Source organism: Symphodus melops (assembly GCF_947650265.1).
Source record: "Symphodus melops genome assembly, chromosome: 2".
Taxonomy (NCBI): Eukaryota; Metazoa; Chordata; class Actinopteri; order Labriformes; family Labridae; genus Symphodus; species Symphodus melops.
In genome coordinates, this window is record NC_136692.1 from 22,916,279 (window position 1) to 22,932,964 (window position 16,686).

Genomic DNA, 16,686 nt, shown 5'->3' on the forward strand with positions numbered 1-16,686 from the left:
AATCATCAAATTAAATCCTACTTATCTTTTTTTAATACATTCAAAATGTACTGTCCCTGTTTCAAATGAGTTGATTTTAATTGTGTACAGGTAACCTAAAAATATTGTGTACAATCAAAAGGCCTGCATACTGCCCTGTCTGCGCATGTGTAAGAAAATACCGCCATTTTACTATCTTCTGGCAGGGACTTTCTCCACCACGAGGAATTTAATTTTCAGCACCAGAGTTTTCTCATTTCTCGGTAAGTAAGCAGTTTATAATTATTGTTGCTTATGGTTATATCTCTAATTTAAAAAAGTGTCTGTAAAAAGTAATTCCTAAACACAATTATTATTTATATTAACATTGTCAAGGTTATAGCAGCTAGCTTTGGCTGTACACGGCGCATGTTAGCAACTCTTCTCTAAACTAACATAGGTCAAAAAACTCCATTAGTTTAATGTCAGTATCAAATTAATGGCTCACTAAAGGTTGGCGTTTGTCTTATTTTAATTGTTTTTCATTTACGCAGCTAAATAAGATTATAGGCTTAGCAATTATGTTTCCCACTAGTTTGAATTTTAAGCCTGCCCGGTTATTGAGTTACTCCTTACTGTTTAGCGATATTAAAATTATGCCGTCCACTTTGGTATTTCTAGAAACAAAACTTTATTAAGTAATTCCTTTTATGAGGTTGATTTGCTCCCTCACAAATAGTTAATTCAGCGATATCATGTGGTCATTTAGAAGAAACGCACATACAGGATGTAGCCATTTACTATCTGAAAAGAGAAAAAATAAATAAATTACTTTCAGCAAAAACGTATGTGTAATATTTGTTAGAAATGTGCGAACATTGCGTTTCTGTTGCATTTCGATGGGGTATTCATAAAGTTAGCTCGTAATGTCTCGGTGCTTTTATTTTGGTAGAGAACATTAACGTGTACTGTCATGATCCTGTCTGGAAGTTTGTCTGGACCTGTCCTCCTGTTTGGAAGCTTCGACACGCGACTACCTCAACCTAAATGAAATAGGCACAAATGATAAACCGGAGCAAGTTAAGTCAGGTTGTATTACGGGGGTGAGGAGGGGAGGGGGGGTAATCCCCCGCAACGTTATGAGAGCATCACAACAGGCTAGTAACGCTAACACTATAAATCACGTTATAAACGGACCCGTTTGGCGACAGCCTTCACATGTTATGTCAGCTCATCAAGCTCACATTAACTTACTATTTTGCTTTTCCTGGCTGAGAGGGTAAAATAATTAAGTACTGAAGTACTGTACATATTTTAAGTAGCCTTCTACATGTATAGAATATTTTTAGTTTGTCTGCTTACAAACGTTTAACCTTTGGTAGAAAAAGCACTTTGAATTGCCTTGTTGTTGAAATGTGCTATATAAATAACCTTGCCTTACAAAATCTATAGAGTTTGCTCATTACTTTTACTTGAATAATACAGTAAAATGCTCCAAAAAGCTTACTGTGTGCATACTAAAATAACGTAGTGTTCCTTCTTGGAGAATTTTCCTAGATCCAACTCACTGATAACTGAAGACAACATTGCTGTTTGTCCTATCTTCATTTTTTGTTTTACAGTTAAATGCTGAATTCCAGAGAATAACAACATTACCTCTCGAAACAACATTTATGGCCCAGTTGGATAAGCACCTACCCCAGCTGAAATCTGTTTTTCAGAAAAAGGGAGCTCAGGTTGGCCAGAAACTTGCCCAACATCTGGAAGTCTTGCAAGAGGTAAATATGTGAACACAATTTTGGAATATCAATAGTCTTATACACTAAAGGATGAAAGGGAGGTGACGTGGCCTTTCATCTGACAGAATCTGAAAAAAGGGGGCATTCCTAGTACATTTTTCAAGTCACATGTATTTATTTTTTTAAGCCAACATGGGTTGTGAATATGTAACGTGTACACTGTACATTATCTGGAGGTATAGATGCATCAAGAAGAATTTTAATAATTTCAGCCTAATCTTTTCATTCAGGAGACAAGTGACATCAATCTGAGAAGAGGAGCAGTCCTCAAGGGACTTTGCATATACCTTGGAGAAGATGATGCTCATCTGATAAAGGAGTATATGGTGAGGCATTGTTTTTGCATTTGCCTGTCATGTCTGTCTTGTGTCCTCACATGTCTTTTAGCTATTATTATATTATATTATAGCTATAATATAATATATATTATATAATATATATTATATAATATTATATTATTATATATAACTATTATCTCAACTACATTAAACGTCAACAGCACGACAGTGGCAGCTGTAGCTAAAGGCACAGAGCTGAACAACAGAATTTAATCTCTGAGGGACCAGTGCCAGATGTGTGTTCAACAAACTTAAAGCAGCAACTGCGCAGTAAATAAAGATTAGACCGCATACTTGGCTATACCTGTTTGCTAAAAGTAAACCAAGGAAATTAATTTGATTTAATTTAAAAAAAATGGCTCATCCCATTGAACTTTAGTGTTATCATTATTCGTAGTAGTAAGTATATACACCTATGTTAGGTTGGAAGCATGTGTATGTGAAAATCCTTACTTTTGACCATTTCCTATGCTTCAAGTTTTTTTTTTTTGAAGGTTCGTCATAACCTTACAATGACATTAAAGAAAATATTTCAGTCTGTTTTACAGAATTACACTGTTTCAGGGCAGTGTAGGAAACATGCAGTTTCTGTTCAGCTGTTTCGCTCTTTCTACTACATTTTTGCCAAGTTTAGTTACCGATCTTGCTCACTGGTGTGAAGTCAGCCTAACGCAGTAATTGTATAAGGGGAGGCGGCTTCACTGGCAGTAATAACGGCATGTATGTGCCAAAGCCTCAGTCAGATAATAGCGCCATCTTTTGGGTAAGATACTATACCACAACTAAATAGCAGTGTATAGGAAACAAATAAATCTATTTATATTATGCTTTGTGTGGGTCACTGACAATAAAGGTAAAAGCACAACCTAATATAGGTAACATAAGGCCAACTGCGCAATAGTTAAATCAAAGAGAAACTTTTCCTGACAAATGTAAAGCCTTTTATTTATGCCCAGTCATAATAAATGTTTTCTTTTGTTTACTTTTTCTCAAAATTTACAGGACATCGGAGGAGATGACATCCTGAAAGACATAAAGAAATCTCCTATGGGCATTTATGTCATCAACAAGGAGGGAGGACGGCCGAGACATTTTGATGACATTGGTATTCATGTTGAGTTTAACTGCCATAAATATAATTTATGTCATATTGTTTGTTTTTATTTAAATGTTATTTGAAATATTTAATTTATTGTAAGTAGGAAATAAGTACGTTACACCTGTTGCGGGGGGGGAACAAAAAGTGTGTGACACACACTGAAAGCATGAGGAGAGTACCGGTAATATGAGATGGGTCTCTGTTGTTTTTTGTTTATTAAGCAACTAAACCTTTTCTTTAAGAAGCAAGATTTTTGTTATCATTTTCGTTCGATTCTTTCTCTCCAAGGAGTATGCAGCCAACGAGTTTGAAGGTGGATTTAAGCCAACACAAGTGGATTGAAGGTGAAAGCAAACGAAGAATAAATCCATCAGTTGTGAACCAATGGTCCGGTGTATTTCCTGGAGGGAGCGATAGTCAAACTCGACCCTGCGCGGACACCACGTTCCCTGCTCGTGCCCGACAGTCATCTCAAGCCACCGCGGACACTACGTTCCCTGCTCGTGCCCGACGGCGCATCAAGACGGGAAACAGATAAGCCACTGTATAGTGTTAAGGACACATGTGTTCATCAGTTTTTTCATGAAGACGTCCATAAGTCAGACATCATAGTGCATGTTCTGAAGAGTGACACAAGGATTGAAAAAACCTTAAGGGACTGTGTGAAGCCTAACAATATCAGTGTTTAATAAGAAATGTTAAAGCATTGATTTATTTCTATTGATTTAAGTTCTAAGGAAGGTAATTAATTTCTTCATAAAAGGAAGAACTTTATTTACATTTTGGTATTTGGAAATGTTTATCCATTCCATTCATTCTAAGTTTGAGATATTGTCACAAGGACTGCTAATGGTAAAATATTTTCAAGAAATATTTTCAAGTTTAATGGTATTTGAAGGTTTGACTTTGAAACACAGTGAACTGATCTAGTTTAGCTCAGTAATAAGTTTAGTTCATTCACATTTGCAAAAGGGTTCTTTGTTTACTACTGTGCTTAAGGGTGAAAGGTTCATAGGTAATGTAAAATGTCACAATCTAATGAAGAGTGTCAAGGGACAGCACCTACAGAACAGATAGAAGAGCCTTACAATGTACAGGTAGAGCAGCCTGAGTTACGCAGAAGTGAAAGAGCTCGCACATTAACAGAAAAAGGGAAAGACTTTCATGATGAAAAAATGAAGGGACTACAGCTGCGCTTTGACAGCATTTATGAACGCTGGAAGGCTCTGACTAAGGTAGCTAAAAAATCTGCGATAAGACAGGATCCTAGCGACATCCTACAAGAACACATCAATACTATTGAAAGAGAACTGTCCGAACTGAATATAGTGTACGATGAATACAGAGGGATTGATATCCCACCTCAAGAGATGCGACGCAAGCTGGACAATTCTATATCGATCACAAAGATTGTTGTACAGAACACTCAATGTCAAATTCAAGGGATCACAGAAAATCTGATTTGGCCTAATAACAGCTCAGTATTTGCATCTTCATGCTCTAGTGTTTTACCTACAGTCTCTAACCTCCTTAAACCTAGTTCTATCTGCTCTAATGCGACCTCAGTCCAAAGACAAGAAGCAGCTGCAGAATACGCAGCTACACGGGCTGTACTGCAAGTCATGGCTGAGCAAGAGAGCTGCAGAGAAAAACTGAAAAAACTTGAAGCAGAGGAAAGGCTAATAGCTGCAGATCAAGAAGTAGCTGCAATAACTCGTCGTCTTCAAGAAGAAAAGGAAGAGGCTCAGCGTAAGATAGAAAGGGAGAATCGAGAAGCTGCTCTTTCAAGGAAACAGCAAGAAGAGAATGCTGTAAGAAGAGAGTCTGTGGAAAACTTGAAAAGAGAAGTTGAGCGCTTGGAAGAGCTTAAAAGGCTGAATGCAGCCAGAGCGAGGCTTAAAATCTATGATGATAATGAGTTCTATCCAGAACAAGGAATTAAACAACAAAATTCTGATTCAGTTGTGCAAGCATACAATCAGGTAAAACCGTTAAATCAGTACCAACAATCAGACACGGTTGTGACTCCAAGAAGTGTGCATCAAGATGATACAAGAGAGCTTGTGAGAGTGTTGGCTGAGGCTATATCAGCAAATAGGTTACCTATCCCAGAACCTACCATATTTAGTGGAGATCCACTGAAGTTCAGTCATTGGAAGTCATCCTTTCAGACACTAATTGAGAGGAAGAATATACCAACTGCAGAGAAAATCTTCTTCCTACAGAAATATGTTGGAGGAGCAGTTAAGGAAGCTTTAGAAGGCTACTTTCTGATTGGTTCAAAAGACTCCTACAATGCAGCATGGGACCTTCTCAATGAACGATATGGGGAGCCCTTCATGATAGCCAAGGCTCTCAGAGACAGACTACATGCCTGGCCAAAAATAGCTGCCAGAGAAAGTTCTGATCTAAGGAGATTTGTGGACTTTTTGCGCAGTTGTGAATCTGCTATGTCTCAAATTCTTGATCTTGATGTTCTTAATGATGGGATTGAGAATCAGAGACTCACAGCCAAACTACCTGATTGGCTAAGTACCAGATGGAATCGAAAAGCCACACAGTACCAACTGGAACACCGAAGGTTCCCAAGCTTTAGTTATTTTGTGACATTCCTAACAATGGAAGCTAGCATTGCGTGCAACCCTATAACGTCTTATAATGCATTAAGACAAGGTGAACCTGATAAGGCAAAGGGCAAGCTTCAACACGTAACAGTCTCAAAGAATCAAACTGCAGGGGTCAAGATCTTCACAACAAACACTAGTGAAAGAAGTGTAGACACATGCGTGTTCTGTAAGAAAACAGGACACGCCTTGCAGAAGTGTTGGAAATTTATGGAACGACCAATTACTGACCGAGTTAAGTTCATTCAAACTGAGAAGCTGTGTTTTGGTTGTTTGAGTCCAGGTCATCATTCCAAGAGCTGTAGAAACCGGATGGTCTGCAACACCTGCTCAAAACGTCATCCAACATGTCTACACGAAGATCGCTCAAAACAAGAACCAAAGAGAGAAAAATCTAAAGAAGTAAGTCACAGTAAAGAAAAGACATCGTCAGCTCAACCACAAGAGGACATCAAAGAAATCATGTCCAACAGAGTTGTGCAAGAAGGCAGCGGTACACAGACTTCAGCAATTGTACCTGTCTATGTGTCATCACCAAGTGAGCCAAGCAAAGAGTTTCTTGTCTATGCTCTGCTAGATTCGCAAAGTAACTCTTCATTCATTCTTGAAGAAGTAGCAGATACACTAGACACAAACACAGAACAAGTGAAACTAAAACTGTCTACAATGTCATCAAAGGGAACAGTCATAGCCTGTAACAGAATCAATGGCCTCCAAATAAGAGGACTGTCTTCCTCTAAGAAGATCACAGTGCCAACAGTTTACACTCGGGAATTCATTCCTGCTAATCGAGATCATATCCCAACCCCAGAGACTGCTCAAGCATGGCCTCACTTGGAGCATCTTGCAGAGCACATTGCTCCACTAAAGGAGTGTGAAATTGGTCTGTTGATCGGGTATAATTGCCCACAGGCTCTAATGCCATGGGAAGTTGTGTGTGGGGAAGAAAGCCAACCCTTTGCTCAGAAAACTGACCTAGGTTGGAGCATAGTAAGTTATGGCCACCCATGTGAACAATATGGTGATACAGTTGGTGTAAGTCATCGCATCATTGTTAAACAAGTGACACCTGAGCTCAAACCAGCAGTGAAGCTCAGAGGTGAAGTTCATTATGTTTGCAAGACTCAGATTAGAGAAACGATTGCTCCAGATGACATAATCAAAGCATTAGAATCTGATTTCTGTGAGAAGGTTGTAGATGAGTCACCTGTTTCTCAGGAAGATCTTCACTTCTTGACTAAGTTGAAAGAAGGAATCAGACACAAGGAAGATGGGCATTATGAAATGCCTTTACCTTTTAAACAAGGCCGACCAAATCTACCCAACAATAGATTATGTGCTGTCCAGCGTTTAAAGAGCTTAGAACGAAAGTTTAAGAGAGACAAAAGTTATTGTGAAGACTACGTGAACTTTATGAATGATGTTATCGCTCGTGGTGATGCAGAAAGGGTACCAGCAGAAGAACTGAACAATCAACCAGTCTGGTATATTCCACATCATGGGGTATACCACCCTCAAAAGCCTGGGAAGATAAGGGTTGTGTTCGACTGTTCTGCGAAATTCGAGGACACTTCATTAAATGATCACCTTCTGACTGGACCAGAGCTCACAAACACCTTGGTGGGAGTGCTTTGTAGGTTTCGTAAGGGTCCAATCGCTGTCATGTGCGATGTGGAACGTATGTTTCATCAGTTCCATGTCAGGCCTGAAGACCAGGACTACCTGAGGTTCTTATGGTGGGAGAATGGTGATCTAGAGTCTCCTCCGTCAGTTTTTCGGATGAAAGTCCATCTCTTTGGTGCAGCCTCCTCTCCCGGGTGTTCCAATTTTGGTCTTAAACATCTAGCCACTGAAGGTCAAGATCAGTTTGATGAAAAAACAGTTGCATTCATCCAAAGGAATTTCTATGTTGACGATGGACTGGTGAGTGTAACATCTGATGCTGAAGCAATTCAGCTCATCAAACAAGCAAGGGAGCTTTGTAGTTCAGGAAAGCTCAGACTACACAAGTTCATTTCCAACAGTAAAGAGGTGTTGAAATCAATACCAAAAGAAGAATGCACTGAAAGTGTCAAGGACCTGGATATGGCCTTAAGAGAGCCGCTCGTGGAAAGAGCTCTTGGTGTTAAGTGGTGTGTGTCTTCTGATAACTTTCAGTTTAGAGTTATTATTAAAGAGCATCCACTGACAAGAAGAGGAGTGCTATCCACAGTAGCTTCCATTTACGACCCATTGGGGTTTGTAGCACCTTTCATCCTCCGTGGAAAGCAGATCTTACAACAACTATGTCGAGACAAAGTTCAGTGGGATGAGCCACTGCCGGAAGAACTGAGAGCACAATGGGAATTGTGGCTGCAAGATCTCCAAAATTTGTCTAACATCAGTATCAAAAGATGCTACATTCCATCAAACTTTGGAGACGTCAAGCAGTATGAGCTCCACCACTTCTCAGATGCTAGCATCACAGGTTATGGCACATGTACTTACCTCAGAGCAACCAACCCAAAGGGAGAAATCCATTGCTCACTAGTTCTCGGGAAGGCACATGTTGCCCCTAGCAAAGTGACTACAATACCACGACTTGAATTATCTGCAGCAGTGGTAGCAGCAAAGACAAGTGTTATGCTCAGAAATGAGCTTGAAATAGACGATATTCAAGAACACTTTTGGACAGATTCAAAGGTCGTACTTGGGTATATAAACAATGAAGCCAGACGGTTTCATGTGTTTGTAGCTAACAGGATCCAAAGAATCAAGTCCACTACAGATCCTAAACAATGGCATTTTGTACAGTCTCAAGATAATCCTGCAGACCATTCCTCAAGAGGTCTAATGGCAGAACAGCTTGTCACTTCAAACTGGTTCACAGGCCCAGACTTTCTTTGGAAAAGGGACTTACCCATTGGAGATGTTATGGTGGGAGAAGTAGTCGACGATGATCCAGAGCTTCGAAAGGTTCAAGTGCTCAACACAAGAGCAAAGGAAGAAAGGACGTTGCTGGACCGTATAGAAAAGTTTTCTGATTGGAAAAGAGCTGTCAAGGCAATTGCTTGTCTCAAACGTCATGCTAAGCAAATCAAAGGTCTCAAACCTAAAACAGGCGAGGCTACAAGTATCGATGAAAGGCAGGAAGCGGAGCTTTTCATAATCAAGTTGGTTCAAAGGGAAGCATTCGTCAAAGAAATCAAGAGTATAGAGCAACACAAAGAAATAAACCATAAAGACAAGGCAAACAAGCTACACAAACTAAGTCCATTTGTAGATGAGCACGGGGTGCTCAGGGTTGGAGGACGTTTGACACGATCTGCCCTTCACCCACATGTCAAGCATCCTGCTGTTGTGCCAAGGTCAAGCCATGTGTCATCCTTACTCATAAGGCATTTCCACGAGAAGGTTCATCATCAAGGAAGAGGGCTAACTGCAAATGAGTTGCGTTCCAACGGAATATGGGTCATTGGATGCAGCAGTGCTGTAGCTTCACACATCTATAAGTGCACAACATGCAGAAAGTACAGAAGGAACACGCAAGACCCAAAAATGTCTGATTTGCCTGAAGAGAGGATGGAAACGACACCTCCATTCACATATTGTGGCATAGACTGTTTTGGACCGTTTTATGCGAAGGAAGCCAGAAAGGAGCTGAAGAAGTATGGTCTTCTTTTCACATGTCTCTGTTCCAGGGCAGTACACCTTGAAATGTTAGATGACCTCACCACAGATGCTTTTCTCAATGCATTGCGTGCATTCATTGCAATACGAGGAAATGTAAGACAGTTGAGGTGTGATCAAGGCACTAACTTTGTAGGTGCAAAGGGAGAGTTCATGAAAGCAATGAAGGATCTGAATCAAGAACAGATGAAAGAACTCGGTTGTGAGTTCATAATGAATGTCCCATCTTCCAGCCACATGGGAGGCATATGGGAAAGACAAATAAGAACAATCAGAAGCGTGCTAACAGCGATTCTAGATCAGTCTGCTAAGAGACTTGACAGTGCGTCACTTAGGACATTTTTGTATGAAGTTATGGCTATTATAAATAGTAAACCTTTGACTTTAGAGCATTTAAATGATCCCACAAGTCTTGAGCCACTCACACCAAATCATATTCTTATGATGAAGTCCAGTATAGTACTGCCTCCTCCTGGTCAGTTTGTGAGTCAGGATTTGTACCTCCATAAACGATGGCGTCAGGTTCAGTTTTTGGCGAACGAGTTTTGGACAAGGTGGAAGAAAGAGTATCTCCTTAATCTCCAACAACGCCAAGTGTGGCAAAAAGATAAGAGAGAAGCAAAGGTTAATGACATTGTCATTCTACAAGATGATGGTTCTCCGCGAAACCAGTGGAAATTAGCAAGAGTTGTAGAAGTTTATCCCAGTTCTGATGGTAGAGTCAGAAAGTTGAAGCTGTTGATGAGTGACAGGACCTTAAACAGCCAGGGAAAACGTATCAGTAGTTCAGTCTATCTTGATAGGCCAGTACAGAAAACTGTTCTACTGCTTGAAGCAGAATGAATGTTATGGTTCCATGATTATGTTTCTTTTTATGTTCATTGCAAAGTAAAGCTGTGAAGTGAAATCACAAGGGTTGTGATTTGGTGGGAGTTTAACTGCCATAAATATAATTTATGTCATATTGTTTGTTTTTATTTAAATGTTATTTGAAATATTTAATTTATTGTAAGTAGGAAATAAGTACGTTACACCTGTTGCGGGGGGGGAACAAAAAGTGTGTGACACACACTGAAAGCATGAGGAGAGTACCGGTATATGAGATGGGTCTCTGTTGTTTTTTGTTTATTAAGCAACTAAACCTTTTCTTTAAGAAGCAAGATTTTTGTTATCATTTTCGTTCGATTCTTTCTCTCCAAGGAGTATGCAGCCAACGAGTTTGAAGGTGGATTTAAGCCAACACAAGTGGATTGAAGGTGAAAGCAAACGAAGAATAAATCCATCAGTTGTGAACCAATGGTCCGGTGTATTTCCTGGAGGGAGCGATATTGAGGGAGAAATTCTTCTAGACAACATTGGATCTGAAGCTCAAGCCTGCGCAATGATGCTTGGAGTCATTTATGCTCTAAACATGACTTACCCAAAAGAGCTAAGATACTACTACGAGTTCATCCAGAAGGTACTGATGCAGATGGAAAGGGGAAAGCTGTCACCCAGAGTTCTTGGACTACGGAACAAAATGATTGCTGGAGGACTGTAGGAGTGCTAAAGCCACACTCTACATGTAATGCACAGTACATGTTTTTTGGGTCGGGGGGTCAAGAGAACATTCACTCTGAAGTCAAATGCATCGCTAAATGTTGGATGTTAAAAATAAATATTCCTGGACTGTTATTCGGATGTGAGAGGACAGGATCCTCTTATAATGTTCAATGTTAACAACAAATATTGCAGGACTGTCTTTTAATTTGGTTGTGAAATAACACATGTTGAGGTCCAATACATCTAAATGTTGAACATGATGTTAAACACAAATATGCCCATGAGAACATTTGCAAACTAGTCCTAGCATCTGTTTAAAAAGTTTGGTGTTGACCCCCATTAAGGGAACGTTCACTTATACATATCCAGAATATGTTTCAGTTTAGAAACAACTAAATCAGTAAGAGCATGTTCATTTCAGAGGAACAGATCAAAGAAAACCCTTTCTGTTGGACAGCCACACACCCGGATTGTTAATTTTGTTATTAAAGATGCATTATGTCCTGTATTGGAGGATTGCAAACAGCTCAAAAGAGACCGGAAGAAAAGAACAAAGGAGCCTGTTCTTTTATTACACTGAAGAAACTAAGTAGAAGCTTGTTGTCGTTCATTTATATTTGAGTGAGACTATACAGTCTGGTCAATTTAGAATTTCTTTTGTCTCTTTTTTTTTGTGTTAATCCAGCTTTTTTTTAAATTTTATTTATACTTAGTTATGCTTACTTATTGCTCTTTTTGTGGCATTTTTGGGTCATGACAGAATCACAATATAGTGTCTACTGTCCTCCATTGTGGTCTAAGTTCATGTTTGGTATGAAAACTGATACTTTCTTTTTTATATATTCAAAAGGTTATGTGCTGCATTGTATGTTCATGCAGTGAGCATTTAATTCAGTGTGCCTGCAATGGCTGGTTAATGTGGAAATGTTGATGCATATACATTTCATGTAATAAATACAAAATAATTGATTACATTTGGCTTGCTTTATTGAATCAAAGTAAAGACAATATTCTTAACATTTTTAAGTAGATTGAATTAAATTTTATTATGTTTAAATTAAATAATTTAATTGACCTGAATCTACAAAAACAAATTATTAAAAGTAGTTAAGGGAACATAATTTATTTTAGTTCACTGAACATAATTTTAGTTGGACATTTGAGTTGGAAAAGCTTAAACTAATTGAGCTAAAACTACATATTTAATTTATCTGAAATACATTAAAACATTGAGTTGAATGAACTTAAAAAATACATCTGGATTTAGACAAATTTGTTTCGTGCAACTGCTAAAATTAATAAAATTAAGTTCATTCAACTGAACATTTTTTTCAGTGCAGGGGGAAAAAAACAAAATATCACAGTCTTGAATTAATTAATCAAATCCTAATGTCATAAATAATTAATAACCTGTATTTAATAAGCTCAATCATTTTCCATCAGGTTTTATATAATCTTGGTCTCTAAAAAGAAGTTCGAAGCCATGTTTTTGGGGTTATCGTAGTTCTTGTCTTTTTAAGAGTCATTTAAGGGGCTCCTCATATACGAATGTATACTTGGTGCCTGGTAAAGTTATTTTTGTGTCGTTATATAAAAGAAGAACACATTCATAAAGATGTATAATTTCCTTTAGAAAACCTTCAATGATTTTCACCACTTTTATGAGATTAAACTAGAAGCTTTGAGGGGCAATTAAAATGATTTGTGCTGCCCTGAACTGTGAAATATCGCTGCAGCTTTGACAGAACTGTTGCTCAAGACCAGTTACTCAATTACTTCACCAGGTGCTGACATGTCTGGATATTAAAAGCTTTTATTTTCTGGCTTCTGCTCTGTTTTCAGGGTAAAGCTATTCCAACATTGTCTTCAACTCAAAGACTGGAGACAACTGAAGGTCTTTCACCTGGCCAAAAAACACAGATTCTGGCAAGTGGTTAAGGTTGATGGTGGACTGTACAAAATGTTGAGAAGTGTGTATTCTATGTTTAGTTAGTGTCCGTGTTGGTTTCGCTTAAACTTCATCATGCGCTGGGGGCGCTGTGGAGCCGCGGACCAAGATGGCAGCTTGGTGTGGGTGCTCCCTGCAACTCTGTTAAAAGTTTACAAAGTCTGGTGGCGCCGATAGCGCAGCGGCAGCGCGCGCGCACCATGTTGCGAGGCTTTGCTCCTCGCGCGGGCGGCCCGGGTTCGTGTCCGGCCTGTGGCCACTTTCCCGCATGTCTCTCCCCACTCTCTCCCTGTTTCCGACTCTATCCACTGTCCTATCAATAAAGGCATAAAGGCCAAAAACAAACCTTTAAAAAAAAAAAAAAAAAAGTTTACAAAGTCCTTGTTATTAACGCTTCTAACTAGCTCTACAAGATGTCTAAACAAACAACGCTTAAAGACTGTGAGAGCAGCTCCAGATCTCGTGGCTCTCAGAGACCCAAAACTACAACTACTGCGGCAGCCGATAATGCTAACGATGAGAGCAGCTCGCGGATCGACTTAGCTACGGTGCTAAGTGAGCTGCAGTCACTACGTACGACTATCATCGCGATCAATACCAAGATAAGTACTCTTGATGGTTTTGGGACAAAACTTGACAATGTGGAGAGACGCATAACTGAGATGAATGGCTCGGTCAACGCCGTGCAAAAAAGTTTTATGGATCTTTTTTTTTATTTTTTATATACTTTATTAATCCCGCGAGGGGAAATTCGGTTTTCACTCTGCATTAATGGAGAGGTCTCAGAGTGAGGGGGCTGCCCACAGAGAGCGCCCCAGAGCGATTTTTGGGGTTCGGTGCCTTGCTCAGGGGCACCTCGGCAGTGCTCAGGAGGTGGACTGGCACCTCTCCAGCTACCAGACCAGTTTCCGGACTTGGTCCGTGCCGGGACTTGAACCGGTGATGGGTTGAATAATATAATTGTCCCTAAAGCTGAATCTATCAACAGACTGGAAAATACTAATGCAGCATAATCACGGCCGTGGTTCTATTCTGACAGATACACTGAGACGTTGTGCAGGCTGAGGAATAGACGTTTATTGATTGGAGGTAGAGCCCTTATATACAGTACAACAGATGCCACAAATTCCTTCCCACTTTAGATACTTCTGTACATGGTATGAAGAAACACATGACCTTTACTCTTTAAATGTCATTCCTATATTTGAGGAACACTTTAACATTGAACTGTCTACTGAGGCAAAACCTTATACTTTCATGATACCTCGTGTGTCTCTCCCAATATGGTCATGTCTTCTCTAAATAGATCATGGTCTGCTCACAGCAAAGTTTTCTCTACAAGATGTATCCAAACTGAACGTATCAACAGAAATTCGTACTATCAGTTCCCCCTTTTTTTTATGTAACAGGTTTTTCTTTAGGGGAACCAAATCTTGGTTTTCCTAAAACAGGCGCTCACCATCACCTTCTACAAGAGTATGGTCCATGTCTTATATCTATAAGAGATCAAAATTATTCTATCTTGACCCAAATAACATAAAAATGTTAGAAGAGTGGTTGAAAATTACAGATACAACTCATAGACCATAAACTTGCTTACAGGAGACCAAAACCTTATCTCTTTACTTAAATTTGCAAGATGTTTTAGTGCAAAGAAAGAAATTAGGATGAAAAGAACTCCTGAGTACTATTTGACTAAACAGAACCGGTGGGAAAACCCTATATTTTATTCAATTGCTTATTTCTAGGGAGAAACCCAATCCGTGTTCTGCTATCTCTTTTTCTTATGGTGAGTACACAGTACATCTAAAACAGAAAATGAATAAACAAGAGTAAATAAAATAAAAACATAACACAAAATGAAACCAAAATCTAATACTTATTCATATCACATCCCTCTCTTTCTTTTCTTTTTTTCTTTTTTTTTCTTTTATGTCACATGATATTATTTAAAACAAAAACATATCTGCAAACTCAAATGACTACATCCTTCTTTGACATGGAAGACACGGCCCCAAATCCAAAATAACAAACAAAAACCCATGTTAACTAGAAATAAAAAATCTTACCTATCGCGCAAAAAGAACAACAATACTAACCTCCCTGTCTATTCATAAACAGGAGAAAAGTTGTGTCACCTACAATAGGAAATGCAGCACGTGTATCCCCATGGCAAAGGGACGTGGAATCCCTTCCACTGTCTGGGGTCATTAGAATCCCTTAATAAACTTATGTCAATGATATAAGGGTGTAAGGCGCAGAGCATCATCATCATCACACAGTCAGTCCACATTATTGATGTAGGAAATGGAACCAGAATCTGCAGAAGAGGTCGATTCTGGACTGCATGATGCATGATCCCCTGTCACAACCCCTGGAGGACAGTAGAAGGACACGTTCCTAACAGGATGCTGAAACATAGTTAAATTAGTAACTGAGTTGACAGATTTGAGAATCAATGCACGAAAAATAGGAAAACAACAACACACAATGATGGAAGCTATCATCACCATGGCAAAGAGGGGAACCGCAATGCTCAGAACCCAAGCAGTCAATGGACTTTTCTTAAATAAATCAAAGAAATCCTCTAGAGGTTTCAAATTGTCATAACCTCCATTGAATTGCACATCACGATTCACTTTAACAATACCTTCCTGAATTCGTCGAATATTGTTAATGGCGTTTGTCAAATTGCCAAGACCCTCAGATTCGGATGGAAGATAGGTGCAACAGCCTTCACCAACAATAGCACATACACCACCTTGTGCTGCAGTGATGGCGTCCAGTGCTTTTCTGTTGTCAATCACAAATTGGCGAATTAAAGCGACCTCACTTCCCAACGCTTGAAGGCCCTTGAGCGTTTCATTAGCAACCAAAGCCAAATCGTGTCGCGTGAGTGCAATGAGGTAATGGTTAGAATATTGAAGTTCAGTGTTCCAAAAAATAGTCTTGAAAACCAATTGCGAGTGTGTGAAGATCTGGAAATCGGGGTCCAAGTCATAATAACGTTTCGCTAAATCTACCGGATCCGTATTTTGAAGATGTACATACCCTGGTACAGTTGTCAGATCTCGTCGCAATCTATGGTTATGTTTGTGCGTCGGTAAATATTCCACAGGTTCTACCAAGTAAACCAAGTCATTTAACACACACAAACCACACCGTCCCCTAAATTTCGGAGGGAGGCTAGTCCATATGTTTCGTCCGCAACACCAATAAAAACCAGGCACAATTGAAGTGCCCAAAGAGGAAAGTTGAACGTAGTCCCCGACATGATCGATTACAGAATGACATTGTTCCTTTTGTAGAAAACCCATTGAACGTTGTTCGTGCTGATCAAATGTCTGTCCAAAGAGGCAGATGTCAAAAACAGCAGAGGAGTTCACTGTTCCCGACAATCTGGTGGATTCAGTTGATAAGTCAATGGGAACACGTACAATATGGTTTTTGTAAAAGTACGGGCAACCCATCAAAGATGGATAGTCCACCGGTACATGTAAAATTGTAGCGTGCATTTCTGAAGTATTAGTCTTATCTTTATGGTTAATCGAGAGTTTAGAATAAATCACATATTGAGTCAACTTGTGAAAGACGCCACCAACTTTATGCACTAAATCGTTCGTCTTGCCTATGTGAAAATCGTCCGGACGTATTATAGGCCTGCCCGAGAAAGGCCACTGTGACAGTAGGCCAACATTAGGATGTGTCT

At 39.4% G+C, this 16,686-nt stretch overlaps 1 protein-coding gene across 1 annotated transcript; it reads left to right on the top strand.

The window, feature by feature from the left end:
• Positions 1-1,533: 1,533 nt before the first annotated feature.
• Positions 1,534-12,001, top strand: LOC306820062 (uncharacterized protein). Its single transcript, XM_079337716.1, has 4 exons — positions 1,534-1,736; positions 1,988-2,083; positions 3,098-3,200; positions 10,807-12,001. Exons 1-4 carry the CDS (start codon positions 1,632-1,634, stop codon positions 11,025-11,027), a joined length of 525 nt encoding a protein of 174 aa, XP_079193842.1. The 5' UTR covers positions 1,534-1,631; the 3' UTR covers positions 11,028-12,001.
• Positions 12,002-16,686: the final 4,685 nt, after the last annotated feature.

Bases quoted from the DNA above. Each gene is read 5' to 3' on its own strand.
- LOC306820062 (XM_079337716.1), top strand. From the start codon at position 1,632: ATGGCCCAGTTGGATAAGCACCTACCCCAGCTGAAATCTGTTTTTCAG. The intron at 1,737-1,987 runs GTAAATATGTGA...CTTTTCATTCAG, and splicing joins ATCTGGAAGTCTTGCAAGAG to GAGACAAGTGACATCAATCT. The intron at 2,084-3,097 runs GTGAGGCATTGT...CAAAATTTACAG, and splicing joins ATCTGATAAAGGAGTATATG to GACATCGGAGGAGATGACAT.